Raw genomic sequence first — 25,808 nt, 5'->3', positions numbered from 1 at the left:
CCCTCCTCAGTGTGATGTGGGACACAAGCCGAAGTGTAAATGCGAGAAAACTGGTGGGTTGAGGTAAAGACAGTTTAACAGCAAAGCAGAAGAAGGGATTCATTCCCCACCTCCCGTCACAGCCGGGCTCCAACACACGGAACGGTGACTTGGGAAGGCAAACGCCGTAACTCCGAATATCCCCCCCATTCCTCCTTCTCCCCCCGGCTTTATATACTGAGCACGACATTATATGGCGTGGATTATCCTTTGGGTCCGCAGCCGTGTCCCCTCCCAGGTTCTCGTGCACCCCCAGCCTACTCGCTGGTGGGTGATGTGAGGAGCAGAAAAGCCTTGACTCTGTGTAATCTGCTCAGTGATAACAAAAACATCCCTGTTATCAACACTGTTTTCAGCACAAATCCAAAACACAGCCCCATACCAGCTATTATGAAGAAAATTAACTCTATCCCCACCAAAAGGAGCCCAGCAGGAGAGGACATTGGAGGGAAGCTGGTGACACGTTTGTTACACTGGATGGAAGTCCTGGCTGGTCTTGAACATTCCAGTGTTTCTTTTAAATTCTGCTGCAAAGCGTGGCCAACAGTAAAACGTGTTATTTTGGAAGCGGATATGAGCTTATACAATGACTTTTGGGTAAATTGGTCCTCTGGCTTTACTACTTCAAGCAAATATTAGAGAGTAGTGTAGAGGAAAGGGACCTGGGGATCCTGGGGACAGCAGGGTGACCATGAGCCAGCACTGGGCCCTTGTGGCCAGGAAGCCAATGGTACCTGGGGTGGGTTAGAAGGGGGTGGTCAGTAGGTCAGAGAGGTTCTCCTGCCCCTCTGCTCTGCCCTGGGGAGACCACACCTGGAATCTTGTGTCCAGTTGTGGCCCCTCAGTTCCAGCAGGACAGGGAACTGCTGGAGAGAGTCCAGCGCAGCCACCAAGATGCTGAAGGGAGTGGAGCATCTCCCGTGTGAGGAAAGGCTGAGGGAGCTGGGGCTCTGGAGCTGGACAAGAGGAGACTGAGGGGGGACTCATTCCTGGGGATCAATATGGAAAGGGGGAGTGTCAGGAGGATGGAGCCAGGCTCTTCTCGGTGACAACCGATGATAGGACAAGGGGCAATGGGTTCAAACTGGAACACAGGAGGTTCCACTTAAATTTGAGAAGAAACTTGTTGGGGGTGAGGGTGGCAGAGCCTGGCCCAGGCTGCCCAGGGGGGTTGTGGAGTCTCCTTCTGTGCAGACATTCCAACCCGCCTGGACACCTTCCTGTGTAACCTCATCTGGGTGTTCCTGCTCCATGGGGGGATTGCACTGGATGAGCTTTCCAGGTCCCTTCCAATCCTGGACATTCTCTGATTCTGTGAAATATCCAGGCCATCCCACTGGTTACCTTTCTAAGGAGGCAGATCGCCAGCATTCTGGGGGAGTTAAGGGTATTTTCGGAGATACAGACTATGAATTCAAAGCTGTTGATGGAAAACGACAAGGGCGGTGCCGGGAAAAGGCTGTTTGCAGGTTCTATTTGCTTGATGTTGGAGTATTTATGTGTCTCAGAATCTTACAAAGAGTCTCATTAAACAGAAGGAGCACACTGTGTCTACCACAGCCATCTTGCTGAAAGCAGTGCTAACCTGAGGGCCTTGTCCACTCCCATTTTGGGTATTTCAGTGTAAGTAAAATCCTGTTTATTTTTCCTTTGCAGTCAACTGCTGAAGGGTTTAAAGAAGCCGTACGATACGTCCTCCCGCGGCTCATGCTCATCCCAGTCTATCATTGTTTGCACTACTTTGAGTTACTACAGGTAAGTGAAGCCACGCTCTTGTTTTCTGCTAAAAACATTCCACAATGCGGAGAATCTGAGCTTTTAAATAACCAATTAGATTTTACTTTCTGCTTCTGAAAATGGAAAGAGATGGAACCGTTGATTTGACACATTAGTAGATATCTGAAAAGTCAAACAATGTAAAAAAGTCTTCAAAAGCATCTGTTGCTCTGATATGAACATTTGAAGTAACTATATTTTGTTAAACGAACCTTTATTGAACTTGGGCTCTAGGACAGTTTAAAATGTGAATACAAATCTCTTTGCTTCTTTCTCAATTTGGTGTCCGTTCAGCAAAAGCCAAGCGTGGTTCAGGCAGCGTTCTTGGTCTGCAGTGCAGCTCAGCCGATCTTATTTTGGGGTAGAGGAGGCACCTCCTTCCAGCAGAGTCAGAATAATCCATTCTTAATATTCAGCCATTTGTCCCAAGTCCTAAATTAAAGAGCGAGAGCAAAATAATACCATTTTTAATAGCATACCACACTTTCTCCGCATGGAGGAGGAATGAAAATACGAACTATTATTTCCTTGTTTTCTCTCTTCTAAGCAATGACTTTGATGAAATGTCAGGCTTAATGAAATTCCAGATGGCAGAAAGGTATTATTGTAGGACGTTATTTCGGGGGTTTTACTATACAGGTTGTCGGTTAGTCCGTATTTATGAGCGATTCTGCCTCTCGAGGCATCACTTATTGTAGAACAACCTCCACCGGTCTGGGCACCGATCACTTGCACATTCTTCATTCTGATGTACGAGGGGGTTCGCGTCGGGAGGTATTTCCCTTGGCTATAACAGCTAAAGGCCAAAAAGTAACTTAAGCATGAACCTTTTTGCTTGCAAGCAAATGCTTTTGCTGTGAGGTATAAGAGGAGAGGCCAACAGGCAGCAGCAATGTGACAGCTCAGAGCTGGAATAATCGTTCTTGAATAAGGAAAATGATGTTACTGTAGAAAATCTTGAAAAAGTTTGGAGCTTTTTAAAGTAGCTGAACATAATGTAAAAGAAGTTCCTATTTGCCCCTTTGTGTTGGGACACTTTAACACTTTTAAAGACAAGTTAATTATTAACTAACTGGGAAATACTTTAATTAAACAGGTAAATATCCTGTGGCTATAGCTGACATTTTGAAATAGCAACAGAAACCGCACTGTAGAGTTCTTGGTGTAAAAAGTGATACTAGTGGTGTTGTACAGGTGTGTTCTGTGGTCTTCTTTTCATTTCAAATGATTTATTTGTATGAAGGAAGAAAAGGAAACTATGCAACATGGATCTTATGTATAATACAATATACAGTTTTCACGAGAGAATCTCAAGCCAAAAAATAGCAGTTGTTTTAAGGTCAGGTCTGTAGTTAATGTCTGGCACGTATTATCATCATCATTATTATTGTTAGTTCAGTCTTACCTGCATTATGTCTGCTGTGATTTTTTGCATATGCTGATTTAGATAAGTAAAAATAAGGATGATTGCTTTTGACCCGTAAACCACGCTTCTCTGGTGTATGGATTGCCCGTATTTTGTAGAAGAGCTTAAAACCAAGTGGTCTCAATGAATTTTAAATCTCTAAGTATTTCTACTGATAATCAAAAGCACCCCAATCGTCAGCAAACAGAAACTTTACATTGATGTAGTTTTAATATTTGCTTTTATAGAGCTTATGTTTTTCTAAAGGCATCTTCCAAAAGAAAACAAACTGCTCCCAGAACCGGTACCGGTACCTTCGGAGATACATTTCATGTGCAAAACAGCGTAACTTCTCTTTCTATAAGGATCAGCGGCGTACGATAATCCTCAGGAACTTCTTAAAATGTTCTTCTTTCACGTTTCAAAGACGTAACTGGATTAGCCACCCGTGTTACGCTGAAGGTCGGGCTAATTAATGAGCCATTGTGACTTAGAGCTGGGAAGTGGAGAGCGTGAAATCAGAGAAGGGAATCAGGCGCCGCAGCTTCGGGGGGACAGAAACATTGAGCTGATTTTACACACTGCGGAGCGTTTGCTTTTTAGGGAAACGTTAACGCGTGTGCCTGATTGAGCAGAGGTTTGCTGTATGTGTCTTTAGAATTGAAGATTAAATGCTTTCCATGCAAACCGGGTAGTTTTTTCTTCAGCAACAGGGAAGGGTGGTTACATATTTATGTTTTAAACCAAGTGATTTGGTTTTGATAGCCTGTGTTAAACCTGGAACTCTGCAAGAGTTTTGAGTCTCTTGGGGGCTCCGAGTCTGCTCATAACTCCCATTAATATTGGTGGGATCAGGTTAGACGTGCACATACTTACATTTCCCCATGTCTTTGAAGAATAAAGTCTGGCAGATAGTGCAAAAACATGTGGTTGTTTCTTTTGTTTTTAACTTGGATAAATACAGCAGGATGCTGCATGAAATCTAATATGATGCCTTTTGAAACTGCCAAATTTTCCTAGTGAAAGTGGTGAAATGTGCCCTTTATACATGAGATTTCTGACTAGAATTAGAATTCACCGCAGACTCGAGTCTTTCCAACCTTGTGAGCATAGAGCAGGAATCTTAAATGTCACTGCATAGTGAATAATGATAAATACGGAATCTTTTGTTGGTATCACTTCAGTTGCAGGTTTCAAATTTGAATTTTAATCTGTAGTTTGAAAACATCTTAAATTTACAGCAGTGATCTTTAAAAAGTGGTGTCTTTAGGGATAAGTAAAGTATTTATTCAACTATACTAATATAGCCAGTATAAGTTGGGGAATGACCTGTTGGAGAGCAGCGTAGGGGAAAGGGACCTGGAGGTCCTGGGGACAGCAGGGTGACCATGAGCCAGCACTGGGCCCTTGTGGCCAGGAAGCCAATGGTACCTGGGGTGGGTTAGAAGGGGGTGGTCAGTAGGTCAGAGAGGTTCTCCTGCCCCTCTGCTCTGCCCTGGGGAGACCACACCTGGAATATTGTGCCCAGCTGTGGCCCCTCAGTTCCAGCAGGACAGGGAACTGCTGCAGAGAGTCCAGCGCAGCCACCAAGATGCTGAAGGGAGTGGAGCATCTCCCGTGTGAGGAAAGGCTGAGGGAGCTGGGGCTCTGGAGCTGGACAAGAGGACACTGAGGGGGGACTCATTCCTGGGGATCAATATGGAAAGGGGGAGTGTCAGGAGGATGGAGCCAGGCTCTTCTGGGTGACAACTGATGGTAGGACAAGGGGCAATGGGTGCAAACTGGAACACAAAAGGTTCCACTTAAATATGAGAAGAAACTTGTTGGGGGTGAGGGTGTCAGAGCCTGGCCCAGGCTGCCCAGGGGGTTGTGGAGTCTCCTTCTGTGCAGACATTCCAACCCGCCTGGACACCTTCCTGTGTAACCTCATCTGGGTGTTCCTGCTCCATGGGGGGATTGCACTGGATGAGCTTTCCAGGTCCCTTCAGCCCCTGACATTCTGGGATTCTGTGATTCTGTGAAGGTGCCAGTGAGATATATCAATATAATTAAAAGGTCTGTTTAAGTCCAAGAAGTCCAAAACATACAAAATTCCTTCTTTTGATCCTAATCATTGACAGCCATTGAAACTCCGGTCAGTGCTCTGCAGCCTCACCATGGCTCGTTTTTTAAATGAACAGCATTCTTCACTACTGTTTTTTATACAATAAATAATTAATATTCTCAATTTATCATCACTGGTATTTTAAATATACCCAGCAGAAACAGGACCCGCTTTGTTCTTTTCTAAAGATTCGCATATTTTCTCTGTCTAGCCAACATCTTACGCTTTTGCATCTGCTGTTTAATTGGAACGATGCTCGTTAAGAGCTGACATTTGGAAAAACAGATGTTCGTCCGGTAATTACAGAGCATGAGATAACGCTTTAGGTAATTTGCCTGATCTTCAGGAATCTATGCATTAAGGTGTAGGAATGGATTAGATGACTTCCAAATGTTTATATAATATTATTTTCTTTCTTTTTTTGATGCAAGAAAAGCAAAACGTGCCCTTCGCTGCCTGTTTAGCACCAAACGCAGCTCTCTGGAAAGGACGTGCAAGAAACTCTGCTCGGGAATGTGAGGAGAAAGAGGATTTTATCCGACTCAGTAGCTTTTCCCACCTTTAGGACTTTGCACCTGCCATCTTCTCACCCCATTTGTATGTTCTTTGCATTTCCGTGGCTGGTAGGAAGGCAAAGAAGCATTTCCACAGGGGTAGACGTGTTATTTTTCCATTCCCTGCACTGTTCCTCAGCTCATAAACTTCCCAGAAGTTTTTGACCGGGAAACTTTGATTTCTCTGATGTGCAAGATGGAGATTGTTTGGGCATGTGAAAACTAAATAGTAATTGCAATTCTATGAAGAGAATGGACCAATCTGGTCAAATCCTGTTCTCTCAATTACTTCTAGAGGAAACTACATATCCTTGCTGAGGGAACATAGTGGGGAAAGGAAAAGGCGGCGTCTGCCATCTGAGCCATTGTAAGTAAGATTTCTCTTGAAGTATGGAGGTAAATCAGAGTTTATCTCAATTATTTTTTCTTTAAAATACCAATTTTTTTTTTCTTACAAACAAAATTAAACCCATCTTGAACATGGAAGTGGTAAAAAAGAAAAATCTCATTTATATCAGTAATATTTTAGGAGTGATCGCCGTAAAGGAGCAGAAGGAAGAAGTCTGTGATTAGGCCGTGCTCAGAGCATGTTGTTAATGAGGGTGTGAGGATTATATGAAAACCTGTTGAATTTCCTAATTCAAGAAGTTTCTGTCTAGTGGTAGAGACGGATTTAGTCTTTACATTTTGCTATTAATAGCAATTGAATTTCGGACTCTTTTTATTACGTTAGTTTGCACCATGCAAAATCGACGTTTCTCCTTGAAATAGATGAGTTTGCTGAAGGTGGCAGAATTCAGAAGGGGAAGAAGCAAAGAGAGAATCTTGGTCATTGTGTCTTTGAAATTTACTCTGAAACGTTGAGACTTATTGACTTATTGAATGCTATATTGCACATAGTTACATAAAACAGCATCTCATTCTCAGCCCTTTCAAACCTCCAAAGTGTTTAATAAAATCGGTTGTGAAACAGGACAGTGTTGAAAAGATAACAGGAACTGTGAACTGGCTGAAGGGAAGAAGCCAGAGAGTCGTGGTCAATGGGCAGAGTCCAGTTAGGCCAGTATCCAGTGCAGTGCCTCAGGGGCAGTGCTGGGGCCGGTATTATTCAATATATTCGTCAATGACTTGGATGAGGGAATAGAGTGACTGTCAGCAAGTTTGCTGGTGACACCGAGCTGGGAGGAGTGGTGACACTGGAAGCTGTGCTGCCATCAGAGACCTGGACAGGCTGGAGAGCTGGGTGGAGAGAAATTTAATGAAATATAACAAGGGCAAGTGTAGAGTATTGAATCTGGGCAGGAACAGCCCCAGGTTCCAGTGTAAGTTGGAGAATGACCTGTTGGAGAGCAGCGTAGGGGAAAGGGACCTGGGGGTCCTGGGGACAGCAGGGTGACCATGAGCCAGCACTGGGCCCTTGTGGCCAGGAAGCCAATGGTACCTGGGGTGGGTTAGAAGGGTGTGGTCAGTAGGTCAGAGAGGTTCTCCTGCCCCTCTGCTCTGCCCTGGGGAGACCACACCTGGAATCTTGTGTCCAGTTGTGGCCCCTCAGTTCCAGCAGGACAGGGAACTGCTGGAGAGAGTCCAGCGCAGCCACCAAGATGCTGCAGGGAGTGGAGCATCTCCCGTGTGAGGAAAGGCTGAGGGAGCTGGGGCTCTGGAGCTGGACAAGAGGACACTGAGGGGGGACTCATTCCTGGGGATCAATATGGAAAGGGGGAGTGTCAGGAGGATGGAGCCAGGCTCTTTTCGGTGACAACCGATGGTAGGACAAGGGGCAATGGGTACAAACAGGAACACAGGAGGTTCCATTTAAATTTGAGAAGAAACTTGTTGGGGGTGAGGGTGTCAGAGCCTGGCCCAGGCTGCCCAGGGGGGTTGTGGAGTCTCCTTCTGTGCAGACATTCCAACCCGCCTGGACACCTTCCTGTGTAACCTCATCTGGGTGTTCCTGCTCCATGGGGGGATTGCACTGGATGAGCTTTCCAGGTCCCTTCCAACCCTTGACATTCTGGGATTCTGTGAAAAACAGTATCTGACAATTAGTATTGGCAAAAGGGTGAAGGGTTTACTTTCCAAACTCCCTCCTGTTGAGTATCTACTGAGTTTTCCTAAATATCTAACAAATAGTTTTAGTTACGTGCTAATTTTGAGTGCGCTTCTTGTAATAACTCCAAGTCCCTGTGTACTGCAGGTAATGCATAATGTTTGTCAGCCTTCCTACCCTTCTGTAAATTAGACAAATGTGAAAGAAACGTGGTTTTTTGTTTTCATGTGGCAGCAATTGCAGGAATGCAGCGAAGACGAGGAGGATCGGGAGTGTCTCAAACAAGCCATCACAGCGCTCCTCAACTTGCAGTGCAGTATGGAGAGAATCTACAGCAAACACTCCCCGCGACGGCGCCCGGGGTGAGAACACACAGAATTGGCAGAAAAATAGATAAATGGCGTAGAAGGAACCGTAATTTTTGTGTGTGTGTTAGATAATGCGTGTATTTCCTGTTGAAGGCATGTTGTTGTGCCTGGTTTTCATTGTAAATGGAGTTGTAGCCCAAAATCTTCACGGTCCACTTCTAGGAATAACGTCGCTATCTTACTCATGCCGTAGCCAAAGCAGTGCGTGTGGTTTATTTGGAACAGTAACCTCGGCTCGGGCGTATTTAGGGCAAAGAAAAAATGATATAAACAATTAATTTAGTTTATTGTTTGAATCTCTTGGAATGGCAAATGTGGAACGTGCCCATCGTGACTTTTTCTCTTATTCCTTCAAGGGAGCCGGTCTGTCGCTTCTACAACCGACAAATAAGAAGCAAGCACTTGGCCATCAAGAAAATGAATGAAATCCAGAAAAATATTGATGGCTGGGAAGGCAAAGATATTGGGCAGTGCTGTAACGAATTCATCATGGAAGGTGGCTTGACGAAAATCGGCGCCAAGCACGAGCGCCACATCTTTCTCTTCGATGGCTTGATGATCAGCTGCAAAGCGAATCACGGTCAGTCCCGGCTCCCTGGCTACAGCAACGCCGAGTACAGGCTGAAGGAGAAGATCATCATGAGGAAAATACAGATCATCGACAAAGATGACACGTCTGAATACAAACACGCTTTCGAACTGGTGTCTAAAGATGAGAACAGCATGTTATTTGCTGCCAAGTCCGCTGAAGAGAAGGGGAACTGGATGGCGGCGCTGATTTCCCTGCAGTACCGCAGCACGCTGGACAGGATGCTCGACGCCGTGTTGCTGCAAGAAGAAAACGAGCAACCGCTGCGGCTGCCCAGCCCCAGCGTGTATCGCTTCGTGGTGGAAGACTCGGAAGAGAACGTTGTGTTTGAGGACAACTTGCAAAGCAGGAACGGCATTCCCATCATCAAAGGAGGGACGGTTGTGAAGTTAATCGAGCGGTTAACGTACCACATGTATGCAGGTATCCTGAACATTTGTTATGTATGTTTTCTAAGTTCATGCTTGTAGGGGTGGTGAAATCAATCCTTTGGTTGTTTGGGGTTTTTTCTGCCTTAAATGTAAAGCAAGATTAGCAGAAACAAACCAACCTGTATCTTATTAAATCAACTGGCTTTGCTGGCAAAGCTATTAAGAAAATTTTGCATATGCAAGCCCTTCACCTCCCTTTATCCCCTTTCCAATAAAATAAATCAGTGGTGTAATAGGAGCCGCTGATGTGTTTCCTGAGACCATCGTGGCTAAAGCAGCGGGGCTGGTACAGGCTAGGTGGCTGTGGAGGAAGAAGACGCTCGGAGGTTATTTATTATACTGCATATTATACTTTCTATACTGTATTATGCCGCTTTGTGAAGTCCCTCGGGAGAAGGGGATGTACATCACAGTTGACATTCTTCAAACTCTCCTTTGAAATACTGTCTTAAAGACCTAGAAATGAAACCTTGAAGTGCTTACATGATGTGGTAATGTTGATGGAAATTTAGATTGTAGGTTTGGGGTGAAAAGTGTGAACTGAACAGGGATGCACTTGGTGTTTAAGTGAGTCTTTTTGGAAAACTGAGGCTAGATAGCATGGAGCTGCGTTTAAACAATATAAAAAATAGTGTTTCCCACATTGAAGGGCAGAATTGATGCAACTAGTTGGTATACGAGTAATCCTTAGGTGCGTCGTCTGTGGGTCCCAGGTTCCTAAAACACGATGGGTTCTGGTGGTTTGTGAGCTTGGCTCTTCTGAACAAACCGGTGCATTTGAGTCTTAGTTTTGTAGCGTAACGTCAGTTTTTATAGTGCGAGAACTTGCCGCTTTGACCTTGGGGATCTTCAGTGCCACCGTTGCCTCTCGAGTTTCTCTGGTCTTCTTCCAAACAGCGTTTGGAGCCAAAACTAACAAAATCCTCTCGCTCAGCTTCCACGAGGGCATTTCCATGACTTACCAGCGTGTGGAGGGACTCTTGACAGATCTTCATGATGCTTTTTTTGTATTTAAGTCAATATGTGATGTTTCTTTTTGTAACTGCCAGGTTATTGTAGGTTTGTGTTATTTTCAGGTTAGTCTGAAGCATTCTCTGCATTCCCAGCACGACCCATCGTGCCACACAAGTCCCCACTTGACACCAGGAGGGAGCAGTCGTGGAGTTAATAAGCTTTTGAGTTTAAAATACGAGCTGCTATTAGTAGCGCGTCGCTTGTATTTTCTATGGAGAATGTTGTGCGCAAAAGTAAATCATTTAAAAAATGATATAAAGGAACCTACATAGGTTAGAGAGCGGAGTAGCAGCTCCATTTTAAAGGAGTTGCAGATCTTGTTTGCAGAGCTGTTTAGGAGTAAGAGGAAGAATTACGCTTAACATGTCATCAGTGGTACTGAGGAGTGAATGTAGATGTGAGGTGGAAGCAGAAGAGGTTGTGGCTTTGAGCTTGCAAGCGTGTTCCTATATCTGGATCCCTTAAATGTTGAGCAGCACGCTGCTGGGAGCACAAACCTCCTTAAAATCAGCGTTTGCCTTCACCTTATTGGAAGAAGTTCACAACCCACATTGAAGACTCTGGTGTAACCTGCCTGTGCCTGATGCTGGTGGATTCCAGACTACTTACAGCACAGCAAGGAAAAAGAAACTCCCGACGACCCAAAATCCATATTTCAGAGTGAGAATACGCACATGTGCTTCTCTAGGTTTGGTTTTCATGTATTTTAGTGTGTTTGCTGCCAGGCAGCTCTGGAAGCTTTTTATACTGCTGCTCTTAGCCTCATGAGGGGATCTGCTGCAGGAATGCCAGGATTTGGACCAGATAGCATCGTTTTGGTTAGAAAAGACCCTCAAGATCATCGAGTCCAACCATTAACCCACCCCTGGCACTGCCCCATGTCCCTGAAAACCTCATTGACTTGTGTTTTAACCTCCTCCAGGGATGGTGACTCCAGCACTGCCCTGGGCAGCCTGTTCCAATGCCCCACAGCCCTTTGGGGAAGAAATTGTTCCCCAGGTCCAACCTCACCCTCCCCTGGCGCAACTTGAGGCCGTTTCCTCTGCTCCTGGAGCTTGTTCCTGGGGAGCAGAGCCCGACCTCCCTGGCTCCAAGCTCCTTTCAGGCAATTCAGAGATCAGAAGGCCCTTTGTGGCTCACAGTAAAGTGATTTACCAGCTTGCTTATCCACCATCTAAAAATCTCCATCCAAGAGGGTGGAATTACGATATTAAAGGGACAATATTTTGCCTCTGGTACTTCTAACATAGCGGAGTGGGCTCAGTAAAACACACGGTAGCTTGTGAACAGGCCCGTCCCGCGGTGACACCCGTTCCGAGGCGGTGAGGAACAGGTAAGGCGAATGTGTTGTCGGGTGCTGTAGGTATTTTTGATGTCACCAGAGTGGACAGTCTAGTTCTGCCGTGTTTTGTCTTGATGAAACCAGGGAATAGCTGCGTATTCGGGAGTTCAAGCCATTCCACGTGCCAGGGCTGCAGACGGCTGTGGAGAGAACACGCTGTGCGCCGTGTAAGACTTTTACAGGGGGAAATGCGTCAAAGAGCTAAATGGAAATTTCACAAACAGTATCATTTTGGGTATTTTTCAAATTAGAGTGTTTGACTTGCAGCCTTAGAGTATTTTCTGCGCTTTAAACTTTATGTGTGTATTTTATTTCTGATATTTTGGAATTGGACCAAAAACACTCCCTCATTTTCTTACTCTGTCTTTGCAGATCCCAATTTTGTACGTACTTTCCTTACCACGTACCGCTCCTTTTGCAAGCCCCAGGAGCTGCTGAGTTTACTGATCGAAAGGTAAGCCACGATCATCCTTTCTGAAGGCTTTGAAACACTTTGCGTTCATTTACCAGCTCCTTTCCTGCTCGGGTTCTCAGTGGCGTGTGGCTCATGTTTTAGTCAAGTTCAGAAAGCAGTAACTTTTAAAACAGGATGCAAGTTTTTAATGCAAACTTGCATTTTCTTGCGATACAGTTCTATAGGTGGCATCAAGCCTAGACAACATGGTTTCACATTTTTCTTCTGGAGTTATGCGTTCACTGTTCCTTCTTTCTTCTTGTTCTTTTAGCAGCATCATTTTATCTGAGTATGGCAGTGGCCCTAAAGGCATTTGCTTTGATAGAGCTGTCTCAATAAGGCGTTGAACAAGTCCTCGGACACACGGAATGATGCAGCCTGCCATAGAAATTAGTGCTTCTGCTACTACGATTAAAGAAGTAAAACCAGATACTATAATTTCTTTCCATTTTCCAAACGAAGTTTCTAACAATCCCATGAGTGAATTATCTATGCGTGAATTCTCAGCCAATTCTTCTGCTAAAGTTGTGAGTCCTTTCAAAGCTCTGGTTACACATATATCACCTTTTTCTTCCAACATCATATCTAGGACTGTGTTATTTTCCCACTCAGAACCCTCAGCTACTTGATTTCTTGCTTTGTGTTCCTTGGGGACCCCTGTGGGGACCCCAATCAAATTGAAATACACTCTGTCATCAAAAGAAAACCCTAAACTCCTTTTTCTGTTGCCCTGATGAGTCTCAGTGTTCAAATGCCAGGGTAAAAGGAATTGCCAATTGTACAATGTCACAGGTACCTTCCCAGTGGGGGATAAAATGGAATGAAGTATCATCTTCCCACAGTACCACCAAAGATCCACTCAAGAAGCATTTGAGGACATATGAGGACCAGCTTCTTGTGTCTCTACACACCTACTCATGTTCCTAGGAACTTGGTATCATTCCTGCCCCATCGTGAGAGACAGGCAGTATAATTTCCAATTATTCCTGAAAATGCCGGGGGAATTTTGATATTTTTCCCTGCAAGGCTGGAAATAGTAGGGAGAGAATATGACACGACTTATTTCCCTGTGCCGTAGAGTCTTGGTATAAGGCTGAGATGCACTCCATCCCCTGTCAATCTTAAATTAGTTACCTGAATTAAGTTTTAGCCTCTGCTGTGGAGTGGAAATGTTTTGAACTGCTTAACTTGATGGTGAGAGCGTATTTGAGTAAGTACACCGAAGTCTTGATGCAAATAAGAACAGAAATGTTCTAAGCAGTTTGTTTGAAAGGCGCAGACTCTTCATGTAAACAGCATTTTAATGCGGTGTGATAAAGCCGCTCTTAAGCTTTCTTCTAATCTTCACTTAATCAAGCTGGCAGGTAGTTAAAAACCTTCTATCCTAGTCTAGACATCTTGTGATGACCAGAGACGTAGCGAATTATCAGGGTGTGTGAGCAGCACGTAGCCAGGGGAGGAGGCAGTTCCAGGCAAACTGGATATTAGATGAGTGCTTGAGTTTCACCGCACTGATTTTTTTTCCAAATGCAATTGCTCTTCATGTCCTACATAAAAGGTTTGCGTTTTATCTTAATTGCCATCAGTTTTTTGGTACTTTTGTTCATAGGTTTGAAATCCCGGAGCCGGAGCCTACAGAAGCAGACAGGCTGGCCATCGAGAAAGGGGAGCAGCCCATCAGCGCCGACCTGAAGCGATTCCGCAAGGAATACGTCCAGCCGGTGCAACTCAGGTTTATTTGCTTCTTAAATTGGTTCTGTTAAAGCCAGATTTTAGTTGGGTGATTATACGGTGATCCTGGAGACAGTAATCTCTTGTGGAGACTGCTGCGCTGTCGAGTAAGGACTTATCGCTGTCTGCAACCAGACTAATATCCCAAACCATGTTCTCATTAGTCACATTGACTTGTGCTGTTGTTGCAACTGTACTTTGGTTTTCAGCTGCGCTCACCGCCCACAAGAGCGCCGGACGGCGGCTGTGGGTGAGAGACGTAGAGCTGAGCGTGTTTCTGGCTGCGTTTTGAATGGATTCCTTGTTAGCAGCCCCTGTGAAGATAGTTTCTCTGTTTCCATTTCTTTTCAGTCCTGCTGGTGTTTTACTCCCTTTCGCAGCGCCGTTGGTATCTTTGCACGCAGACAGGGAGGCTCTTGTCTGTACTACACATTGCGGTGAATCTTCAAGGTCTTGCTGACCAAGCTGTCTTGGGCAACAATTAAGTGTTTCTAGCGTGAATGAGGTTAATTGTTTCCCTGATGGGAGACAGGTCAGAAGGAGACACAGATCACAACCAATATTTGCTAGAACAACTTCGATTCATTAAACTGTTTTTACTAGCAGCATCAAGACGTTAATGGCAGATAGCTATACACAGAGCACCCTTAATTATTGCATTATCACACAGTCATTCACAATTACCTGTTGGAGCAACGTCAGTTTACTCAAAGTGCAGGGTCACACTGACGTGCCGGTACCTTCGAGTAGAAAGTCGCTTAGGAGTCCCATTTTGTTGATATTTAGCTGCCACCACCTTCTTGGGTTTAATCCAAGTTACACAAGCTCAGCGTAACCTTGATCCTCGTGTGTGCTCCTGGCCTTGGACGCGTGCGTCAGGCCCTGGGTGTTCTGGGTTTATCGGCTCCCGTGGGCCCGGCAGGACCAGCAGCCTCCAGAGTTATCAGTTCTTGGGAGAGCTCCACATGGATTCTTCCTCATTTCAGCTTAACTCTTTTCTGGTTCATTTCTGCATAGGCGCCTGTAGAGCCCCTTTGTAGAAACTCACACAGAATGGGCTTTTGTGGCATAATAAGAGTTTAAATATAGTTTTATTGCTTTTGTTGCTATTTTTTAAAGCCTCCTCTGCTTGCTAGGCTGGAAGTTGCTTGGGGACACCCTCACAGTGCCCCTCATTGTGGCACAAACGCACCTTCCTGCAGCACCACCGACTCCGGAGCTGAGCAGGACAAGTGCTTACCAGCCAACTGGAACCTGCAGAACAGTTGAAGGCAGTGATTAACCATGTTTAATTAATTTCCAAAATCAATTCGGCACTTTTGCCTCCACGTGTTATGTTTGAGCTGCTCGAAACCTGCGTCCTGTTCCAAAGTTTCCAGGGTCTTTGGTTTTGTTTTCTGATTTATTGTTTGAGAGGTGAGGAGGCCTCTTATCCATCACAGCTGCTCTTTGCTGTCTGATTTCTGCTACGGTTCGTGAGCTGAGTCCCCTTGCTGGTGCCTGTCTCATGAGACGTGATTTAAAGCTGCTATTTAACACACACCATTCTGCAGCTTCTCTTTGAATTTAGGAGATACTACATGTTCATAATAGCTTGAAGTTGTCTTACAGTTGCCAATAAGTGCCTGAATTTGAGCTGTTAGGTTGATATGCCCAGCACTCTGTAAATTCCAGTATTGTTAATAGCACTGACCTCTGCTTCAGAGAGATAAGATCCTGTGCAAGTGTTGTTGAGAACTTGTTTCAAAACATCACTCCTTTTGATAATTAGAAGCTGTCGTTAATTTCCAGCCTAAATAATCTCTTTGGGTAGCTATTCTTTCATGTGATTAACCTTATTTTTTGACAAACGCACTGGGGAGAGGAGAATTATTGAATTCTCAATGCGTTCACCCTTCATTTGACTGAGCTAAGCCCATCATCCGCTCCCACCTGCTCAGTCATCACACGGATGATAGTCAGTGCAGGAGAGTTTTGCTCACTCTTCAGGTAAGGTGATACGATACACTCCAATAAATCAGATTTTTGAGGTACGAGCTCACCTTGTTTACCTGAAGAAGAGGCAAACCAGGTTTTTATTGTGATACCTCCGAACAGCAGAAGGCAGAAGAGCAGCTGTAGTTCACTTGGAAAGGTTTATTAGTGGTCTGAGAAAGCGTAGAGAAGAAATGAAGAGGAAGTTTAGTGTTGTCCTTAAGGGAAATATTAGATCTAGTACGGCCACTTGTGTAATTAAAAAGTGGTAAAAGTAGCACCGGACACTTGCAACAACTTCTAAGCTGAAATTTGTGTATAGGAAAGACAACTACAAATTTGTTTCTTAACAAATGGGAGATTCTAATTAAATTTTTCAGTTAAAACAAACCAAACACAACACACCCCTCCCCTGAAAGTTATATTAGAAAGACCAGTTTTGTCTGATTTTGATTAATTTTTTTCCTCTTCTGAAACCACCTCATCACGAGCATTCTTTATATTAGATTTTTTTTTAAGAAGCACCGAACTATAAATACGATAAGACTGGAAAATTAGGTTTTAAATACCTGGGGACTTGTGTGGTCACTGGTGCGCCGCTTGGTCTTTGTTCTGCCCCTCTGTCTGGTGTGTTTGGACAGTCGTCAACTACATGAATCGTTAACTCATTTTTTGTAGAATTGTCTTTCATTTAGTGTTTACATGGGATGAGCCTCAGAAATCCCTGAAAACAAAACATAATATTTCCTTTTTTTCTCTCCTCAGAGTATTGAATGTTTTCCGGCACTGGGTAGAGCACCATTTTTACGATTTTGAGCGAGATCTGGAGCTACTCGAGAGACTGGAGACGTTTATTTCCAGTGTCAGAGGTACAGTGTCGGTCCTGTTGTTCTTCCCCATTCGGGTACAACCTGCCAGGTTCCAGGCATGAGAATATCTTCACACACATGAGTAATTGTAATGCTTTTAATTGAGCTGTTGGTGAGACTCTCCCTTCCATGAACAAGCTTTGGCCTGGGTGAGACCACATCTGGAATATTGTGTCCAGCTGTGGCCCCTCAGTTCCAGCAGGACAGGGAACTGCTGGAGAGAGTCCAGCGCAGCCACCAAGATGCTGAAGGGAGTGGAGCATCTCCTGTGTGAGGAAAGGCTGAGGGAGCTGGGGCTCTGGAGCTGGACAAGAGGACACTGAGGGGGGACTCATTCCTGGGGATCAATATGGAAAGGGTGAGTGTCAGGAGGATGGAGCCAGGCTCTTCTGGGTGACAACCGATGGTAGGACAAGGGGCAGTGGGTTCAAACTGGAACACAAGAGGTTCCATTTAGATTTGAGGAGAAACTTGTTTGGAGTGAGAGTGGCAGAGCCTGGCCCAGGCTGCCCAGGGGGGTTGTGGAGTCTCCTTCTGTGCAGACATTCCAACCCGCCTGGACACCTTCCTGTGTAACCTCATCTGGGTGTTCCTGCTCCATGGGGGGATTGCACTGGATGAGCTTTCCAGGGCCCTTCCAACCCCTGACATTCAGGGATTCTGTGATTCTGGAGCCTGAACACCTGCCAAAAATTCCTTCATGCGTGACGATATTTAACTTTCTGGACAGTAATGTTCCTCCTTGCCCGACTCTACAGTAGTCTTGGTAAAATTCAGACCGTCACCTGTTTTCATAGAGAATTCCTTCCATTTCACTTCCTGAGATTATTTTTTTCCATCTTGTTCTTTTCTCCTTTATTGAAAGTTCCAGCTGAAAATCATCTTTTTAGGAGAAAATCCTTGACCCATTTGGTATCACGTCCCCATGACCAAGCCCTTACAAACTTGCAGATCGTTTTTTTTTTTGGCAGCCTATGTGGAGGGCAACAGAGTTGGCCTGTTAATTTTAATCATTATCCTGGTTATTAGAGACTTTACTTTCCAGATTGCCATACTGTGCATTCCAAGACAAATGTAGGCAAGGGTAGTTTATCTTTTGCAGAGCTCTCCATACTATCTATTGCTGACCAGAGAGGAATAACTAAATTTGGGTTAGCCTCTTAAAAGGTATTTGTCTTGAAGGCATTTCACGCCTTGTCCATTATTTTGTGTACTGTAAATATTGGAGCGATACCGTAAATACGTTGTTTCTCTAATCTTTTTGTTCAGCGTGTTGGAAAGATCGCACTTGAATCTTCTTTACTTTCTTTTAGTTCTTCTCTAAGTAGGTGAAGCAAACAAAGTGGAGAGCTTGCAGCTGAAGGCAAAAAGTAAAATACAATGTCTAATGTTGCTTTGATCCAGTCCAATCTGGCAGTAAATGTGTGGTTAAACACAACCGGCACCCAAAAATGAGTTCACATGTGGTTGCGTTTGCCAACTGATGCAGGTGCAAGAACCCACAAGCAAAAAGAAGGAACTACAAACCGAATTAATTTGCATCCAGAGATGCAGAATTTTGAGCGCACGTTCACATATTCTGACGTTTTATTAAGCTCTCAAAAGTCAGTTAAGACGGTATTTTAGAAGGATGGTGTGTTTTTTATTTAATGGCTTCCGTTTTGCAGGAAAATCCATGAAGAAGTGGGTGGAATCGATCGCTAAAATCATCAAGCGCAAGAAGGCGCAAGCCAACGGCATCAGCCACAACATCACCTTCGAGAGCCCGCCACCCCCCATCGAGTGGCACATCTGGCGCGTGGGGCACAGCGAGGCGCTCGACCTCATGACTCTGCACCCCATCGAGATCGCGCGGCAGCTCACGCTCCTCGAGTCCGACCTGTATAGGTAGGGATTGAACTAATACGTGTCTTTTTTAATTATTATTAGAGCAAGAAAGAGCCTGGAGTCAAAAGTACATGCCCTTGACTTTCAGAGTTTATGGGAAGAGGGGTTTTTTTGTTTGATATCAAAATACGCAAGGAATCAAAAATTATCTCCCTATCAGCCTTTCAACGACATAAATAAGTACACGAAGGACACTAAAATCTTAGGAGTAGATAATATTAACTTGTATTGTCTCCTTGTTAAGTCAAACTCAGTGTTACGTTATCAGAAATGCGTGTTGTGTCATAAAAAGAGAACGCGATTGTCTCTGCTCCTTTATAGCTGCGTAGCAAAGGTGTTAGAACCATATTAATGTACTACTGGTACATCAAGGTCCTCTGAGCTCATTCTGAAGAGTTTTTTTGGTTTGGTACCATAAGTATTTCACGGTTCCCCAGCTCTTGTGTTACCCATGATAAATAGAGCTGCCCTTGATGTTTCGCTGGGTAGAAATACGTCAAAGTCGTATAAAACTCGAAGATGAAGCATCCTTTTGTGCTTCGGTGCCAGCAGGTTTCTGTTGAAACAGGCCATTTTTCCAGCAGGTTGTTTGAGCTTCTTGTTATAAAAACAATTGTAACTGTCTGTAAGTTGCTTTGTTACGCTTTCAGGAAATTAAACTCAGTCCTTTGTAATTTTCTTATCTGAAAATGCTTATTCAAAAACGCCAGTTTCAATTAAGATAAAGACATAGTTCCCTCTCTAGTCAAATGCTCATCAAAAAGTTATTTAAAGTAACTGTTTTGCAGGAGATTAGATTGGATTGTATTTGGGAAATATCGAGTCGTGATTAAGGGAAGAAATAATCTCTTAATGCAAACACAGACCACACAATTATTATTTGTACTGAGTGTTCTTCTGCATCCTGCTTTGTCATTATCAGGGCAGTGCAGCCTTCTGAACTCGTCGGTAGCGTGTGGACTAAAGAAGATAAGGAAATTAACTCCCCGAATCTCTTGAAAATGATTCGTCATACTACAAATCTCACCCTTTGGTTTGAAAAGTAAGTACAGGTGGTGACAGTGTGGTGGCGTTAACTCCTCCGGACATTCCGAGAGAAGCGTTTATTTGATTTCTGCTGCTGGAATTCTTTTGTCTTGAATCTTGAGATGGCTGTGGAGTATTACAGCAACTTCAGATTCTGGTTCGTGCATCCTCCCTCTTCCTGAGAATGCAAGATATTTTTTCCACTTATGTCCATTGTATTGTTCCCGTTACGTAGCTGATTCCAATGGGATGAAGTTCAACAAGGCCAAGTGCTGGGTCCTGCACTCTGGCCACAACAACCCCCTGCAGCGCTCCAGGCTGGGCACAGAGTGGCTGGAGAGCAGCCAGGCAGAAAGGGACCTGGAGGACTAATGGACAGGAAGCTCAACATGAGCCAACAGTGTGCCCAGGTGGCCAAGAAGGCCAATGGGATCCTGTCCTGTATCCAAACCAGCGTGGTCAGCAGGACAAGGGCAGTGATCCTTCCCCTGTGCTCTGCATTGGGGAGGCCACACCTGGAGTGTTGTGTTCAGTTCTGGGCCCCTCAGCTCAGGAAAGAGATTGAAGTGCTGGAGGGTCCAGAGAAGAGCAACAAGACTGGGGAAGGGACTGGAACACAAGCCCTGTGGGGAGAGGCTGAGGGAGCTGGGCTTGTTTAGTCTGGAGAAGAGGAGGCTTAGAGCTGAGCTCAGCACTCTCCAGAACTACCTGAAGGGCAGTTCTAGCCAAGTGGGGATTGGGCTCTTCTCCCAGGCATCAGCAATAGGACAAGGGGCCATGGGCTTCAACTCTGCCAGGGGAAATTGAGGCTGGAGATGAGAAAGCAATTCTGTGCAGAGAGAGTGGTCAGGCATTGGAATGGCTGCCCAGGGAGGTGCTGGACTCACCGACCCTGGAGGTTTTGAAACTGAGATTGGCCATGGCACTTAGTGCCATGATCTGGTCAATGGACTGGAGTTGGACCAAGAGCTGGACTGGATGATCTCTGAGGTCTTTCCAACTCAGTCCATTCTGTGTGTGATTCTGTGTATGTACATACCTAACCCAGCGAGTTCAACATGCCACTGTAGATACTGTTGCTACATATTAATAAAAATGCAAACTTGATTAATTTTTGCCAGCTAATCAACCGTTGGAGCATTAAAGGAACAGTCCGCCTATGCTGAGACTTTATCATTGGTTAGAAAGAATGAAATCAGCTCTTGGAATGAAAATGAACTTGAAAAACCTACTTATCCTGGATCTCGCTTAGAGTTTGCTTTATTATTTTACAGGATATTCCAAAACCTTGGCTTTCCAACTCGAACATATGTAAGATGCGATTACATGAATTTGCGCTTGAGATTCTTGAGAGAGAGCCAAAATGTGCATACAGGACGTACCGCGCGGTTTTTTGATGTTGCTGTAGTTGCTGGCAGAATGTCAGGTTTTATTGATCGCAAATGATGTCTTTGGATCAGGTGCATCGTGGAAACGGAGAACTTCGAGGAGCGGGTGGCTGTGCTGAGCCGGATCATCGAAATCCTGCAGGTTTTCCAAGATCTGAACAATTTCAATGGCGTTCTGGAGATCGTCAGTGCAATGAACTCCGTGTCCGTGTACAGGCTGGATCACACCTTTGAGGTAAGTGAAGCCTTTCAGAAGGTGTTTTCTCACATTGATTCAGCCCAAAAAGGGGAAACGCCGCGGCCATTCCATTGTTAACCTGCCCAAATGAACCTGTTGCTTTAGTCCAGCATTTTAGGGGTATCAAAGAGAATCCTAGAGCTGAGAACCCTGGGCTGGGATATTTTAACAGATTTCAGTCCATCATAGTCTCAGAAAATCTATTTGCTGAAATGGTTGAGCTGGTCAATAGTAAGAGGCGACTGCACAAGCATTGACTTGTTCATTTATTTGCCAAGGAAAAAAAAAGGCTTATGATTTGGCAGCGAAGAATAGAAAAAGAAACATGAATAAAAATTGAGTTTTGTATGTTTTCAAAAGGCCTTAAAGTCCGTTTCAAAACTAAATCTTTCATTTTTATTAAGTTTTAAAGCCAGGATTGTGTTTGTAAGTTGATAGACAAAATAATGGTCTGTTTACAGGAGCCTTGTGATTCCCGTGACTGATCTTGGAGTCCAGAGCGAACTGTTTACAAAAGAGTTTCTTTCCAATCTGAGTTTCGGTTGCTCAGTTTTGCTCAGAGAGCTACAAACTGGCCTTGTTTCTGCTGACAGTGCCATTGAGAAGCTTTGCATCCCTGTCTTTGTTTTTTCTTTGACACCTTAGGCACTACAGGAGAGGAAAAAAAGAGTTTTGGATGAAGCGGTAGAATTAAGTCAAGATCATTTTAAAAAATATTTAGCTAAGCTCAAGTCAATCAATCCACCCTGTGTGCCTTTCTTTGGTAAGTACCCCCAGGGCAGCTTGGGGTTTGGTTAATATTGCTTAAAGTGTTCAAGGTTGCATTTAGCTCTAAAAAATCTGTAATAGAACGTGCGACTTTGACTTCTTAGGTTTGTAATGTTTAACGTAGACTTGATGTCTTTTATAGAAATTTATTTTTCTAGTTAACTATACAGATTTCTGATATCATATTGGTATGAATATTACCTTACTTGATGAAACACTACCTCAATATTGGTGATGGGATTATGGTCATGACCTGAAGATGGTTTTTAATTATTCTAAACTCAGGATCTCATGTTAAAACATCTTACTTCAATAATATATTGTTCCTATGTAAAAATGCAGGCTTGATTAATTTTTGCCAGCTAATCACCTGTTAGGCCGTTAAAGGGAATGTTCTACCTATGCTCAGACTTTATCATTAGAAAGAATGGAATCAGCTCTTGGAATGAAAATTAACTTCAACCAACACGTCTTTCTTTATCAGGAATATACCTAACAAACATTTTGAAGACAGAAGAAGGGAACCCCGACTTCCTTAAAAGACAAGGGAAAGAATTAATTAACTTCAGCAAGAGGAGAAAAGTGGCTGAAATCACGGGAGAAATTCAGCAGTATCAAAACCAGCCTTACTGTTTGCGGATAGAGCCAGAAATCCGGGTAATCCAACATTAAACATCTGGTTTTGGGGACAGGAAGGAGGAAAAGAATGTACACAGCAGCATGTTCTCAGATAATCTTGTACTAGGCCTGATCTTGCCTGAATAGTGACTGTCAGAAAAGGGGGGACGGTGGATTATAGACCACAAGGTACCACAGCAAAGCGCGGCCACAAGTGGGGATTTACTCGCTTCAATTCCACGTTCTGGATCTTGTTCATCTGCTTATTGTTCTGTAGATGCTATCGGAGATTTTTATTTTAGCAACAAAACAGAATGAATAAGAAATACTGACTAAACAGCACAACTTTTTGGAGAAGAAACAGTTGCCTTTAAGCTAAAATGCATTTAGTACATTTAGTCCTTCATAAAAATTCTGCGTATATTCTTCTTTTTCAACTATTATCAATGCTTGTTTCATTTAGAAATTCTTCGAAAATCTCAATCCTATGGGGAAGATACCAGAAAAAGAGTTCACGGATTATCTGTTCAACAAGTCATTAGAAATTGAACCTCGAAACTGCAAGCAGCCGCCTAGATTTGTAAGTCTTGTCCTGCAAATTCAATACCTAAAATCCACTAACAGCTGTGAAAAAGGATATATAGCTAATCCAATAAGCCATATAGATTTCCCTCAGAATTCTACACCATGAAATGATCTAAAAATACTTGGATTTCAGGTGTTACCACAGAATGGAGTGGGTTGGAAAAGCCCTTAGAGATCATTGAGTCCAACCCTTGGTCCAACTCCAGCCCATTGACTAGATCATGGCACTAAGTGCCATGGCCAATCTCAGTTTCAAACCCTCCAGGGCCGGTGAGTCCAGCACCTCCCTGGGCAGCCATTCCAATGCCTGACCACTCTCTCTGCACAGAATTGCTTTCTCATCCCCAGCCTCAGTTTCCCCTGGCAGAGTTGAAGCCCATGGCCCCTTGTCCTATTGCTGATGCCTGGGAGAAGAGCCCAATCCCCACCTGGCTAGAACTGCCCTTCAGGTAGTTCTAGAGAGTGCTGAGCTCAGCTCTAAGCCTCCTCTTCTCCAGACTAAACAAGCCCAGCTCCCTCAGCCTCTCCCCATAGGGCTTGTGTTCCAGTCCCTTCCCCAGTCTTGTTGCTCTTCTCTGGACCCGCTCCAGCACTTTAGTGGTGTTGGTCACTACCAAAACCTACTGCCCTCGCTTTATTTTAGAATGAACATTTTTTTCACAAACCATAAAATATATCATAGTTTAATTTTGGTTTGTTTGGCATATAATCATTTCATAGAATACGCAATAACATTTTTCATTTCACAGTATCAGAAAAACCTTATAAAGTACGACTTGAAATATCAGTTGTGTGCTTCACCAATGCGTTTTCTTTAAGTAGAGGTTAATTTCTGATTTTCTTTTGTCTAAATATTTTGCATTGTTGCAGAAGTTGAAATACACCCCAGAATTTATAAGGTGCAGCCTTCTTTCTGAACAAAATATAATTCCATTTAAAGGTGTAACAATCTTGTTCTTTAACAAAATACCTATTGGAGCCCAGAGCTGCTTTTTTTAAAGAGATTGTTCTTTAGAACACTTGAGTGTTTTATACGTTGTAATTGTACTTTTGAGTAGCTGGAGACATCTGTAATTATGGGGACAGCTATCGATCATTTTAGCAATCTTCTGATAGAGGAATGAGTAAGAAGATATTACAAATATGGCAAGAACATGACAGAAATCGCTGTTGCAAAATGCTGCTTCTAGTAGTTTCTCTAAAATATTTCCTAAGAAAGATATCGAGCATTAAATCTTTCCAGTTCCTGCTTCCCAAATGAGATATTTATATTGGAATTTCAGGAAAGTCCAGTTCTGGGCACTGTCTGGCGCAGTCGCGCTTTGATCTGTGCCGCGTTCCACCCGAATCTGAGGCTCCTTTCGTTCACAGCAGTGACATGTGCATCAGAATTTCATCCTGAATAACCCAGAGGACATGGACAAGGTGCATCTGAGGGTGTCCTTGCCCTTGGACGCGCATTAGGGACCTGGTGACCTCCTGTGGGACCAGCGCAGAGTGTCTTACGCTGCTGCTTTGAGGCTCTTTGCAGTGTGGGGACACTTGAAATAATTCTGTCTTCCCCAAGGTTGGGACTGTGTTTTGTCCACATTGGGACGCATCTGAAACTTGACTCGTCGTTCTTCATAGCTGTGGAAATAAAGAAATAAAACTTAAAATTATTAAGTTGGTAAAAAGATTCATTAAGCCATAACTTTTCAGTAAACTCTATAGATAACAGGCTGAACCTTAAGTCAATTGTAGAAAGGCTGTAACACCATTTAAAGTGTATTTGATAAGTACTTTCAAAATTATGTCACAGAGACTTGGCCATTTTGCTGAAATATCAGCGCTACTAACCAGCTGTACTTTTTCCAGCCCAGAAAAACAACGTACCCCCTGAAATCTCCCGGGATAAGGCCCAACACGGGCAGACATGGCTCCACGTCGGGCACCGTGCGCGGTCACCCGCTGCCGCTGGAGAAGGAGCCCAGCAAGATCAGCTTCAGCCGCATCACCGAGGCGGAGCACGAATCGACCGTGTCGGCACCAACCTCGCCCAACACGCCGTCCACGCCGCCCGTGTCCGCGTCTTCCGAGTTCAGCGTCTTTTTAGACATCGATCTCAACAGTTCTTACGGTAAATGCGGTGCAATGTGTTTTGTTAATTGTTGTTGCCGTCCCTCAGGCTTGCAAAATGACTGTCAGCAAGTTTGCTGATGACACCGAGCTGGCAGGAGTGGCTGACACTGGAAGCTGTGCTGCCATCAGAGACCTGGACAGGATGGAGAGCTGGGCGGGGAAAAATGTAATGAAATAGAACAAGGGAAAGTGTAGAGTCTTGAATCTGGGCAGGAACAACCCCAGGTTCCAGTGTAAGCTGGGGAATGACCTATTAGAGAGTAGTGTAGGGGAAAGGGACCTGGGGGTCCTGGGGACAGCAGGGTGACCATGAGCCAGCACTGGGCGCTTGTGGCCAGGAAGCCAGTGGTACCTGAGGTGGGTTAGAAGGGGGTGGTCAGTAGGTCAGAGAGGTTCTCCTGCCCCTCTGCTCTGCCCTGGGGAGACCACACCTGGAATCTTGTGTCCAGTTGTGGCCCCTCAGTTCCAGCAGGACAGGGA

At 44.3% G+C, this 25,808-nt stretch overlaps 1 protein-coding gene across 2 annotated transcripts in view; it reads left to right on the top strand.

Moving 5' to 3' along the window:
• The window catches only part of SOS2 (SOS Ras/Rho guanine nucleotide exchange factor 2), a 59,508-nt gene that overhangs the window by 28,333 nt on the left and 5,367 nt on the right, over positions 1 to 25,808 (top strand). For both annotated transcript variants that reach the window (XR_013922187.1, XM_080345403.1), the window contains exons 8-20: positions 1,696 to 1,794; positions 8,160 to 8,287; positions 8,650 to 9,305; positions 12,042 to 12,123; positions 13,733 to 13,855; positions 16,594 to 16,697; positions 18,365 to 18,584; positions 19,507 to 19,626; positions 21,071 to 21,233; positions 21,882 to 21,999; positions 22,489 to 22,661; positions 23,086 to 23,202; positions 25,065 to 25,326. Coding sequence is in view for 1 of the 2 variants with exons in the window: in XM_080345403.1 (XP_080201529.1) it covers positions 1,696 to 1,794; positions 8,160 to 8,287; positions 8,650 to 9,305; positions 12,042 to 12,123; positions 13,733 to 13,855; positions 16,594 to 16,697; positions 18,365 to 18,584; positions 19,507 to 19,626; positions 21,071 to 21,233; positions 21,882 to 21,999; positions 22,489 to 22,661; positions 23,086 to 23,202; positions 25,065 to 25,326 (2,365 nt within the window). In the remaining variant the exon portion in view is untranslated. The remainder of the gene's footprint in view (positions 1 to 1,695; positions 1,795 to 8,159; positions 8,288 to 8,649; positions 9,306 to 12,041; positions 12,124 to 13,732; positions 13,856 to 16,593; positions 16,698 to 18,364; positions 18,585 to 19,506; positions 19,627 to 21,070; positions 21,234 to 21,881; positions 22,000 to 22,488; positions 22,662 to 23,085; positions 23,203 to 25,064; positions 25,327 to 25,808) is intronic.

Source organism: Nesoenas mayeri, assembly GCF_963082525.1.
Source record: "Nesoenas mayeri genome assembly, chromosome: 5".
Lineage (NCBI taxonomy): Eukaryota > Metazoa > Chordata > Aves > Columbiformes > Columbidae > Nesoenas > Nesoenas mayeri.
The sequence above is the reverse complement of the archived record's forward strand: the minus strand, read 5'-3'. Positions and strand labels throughout refer to the sequence as shown.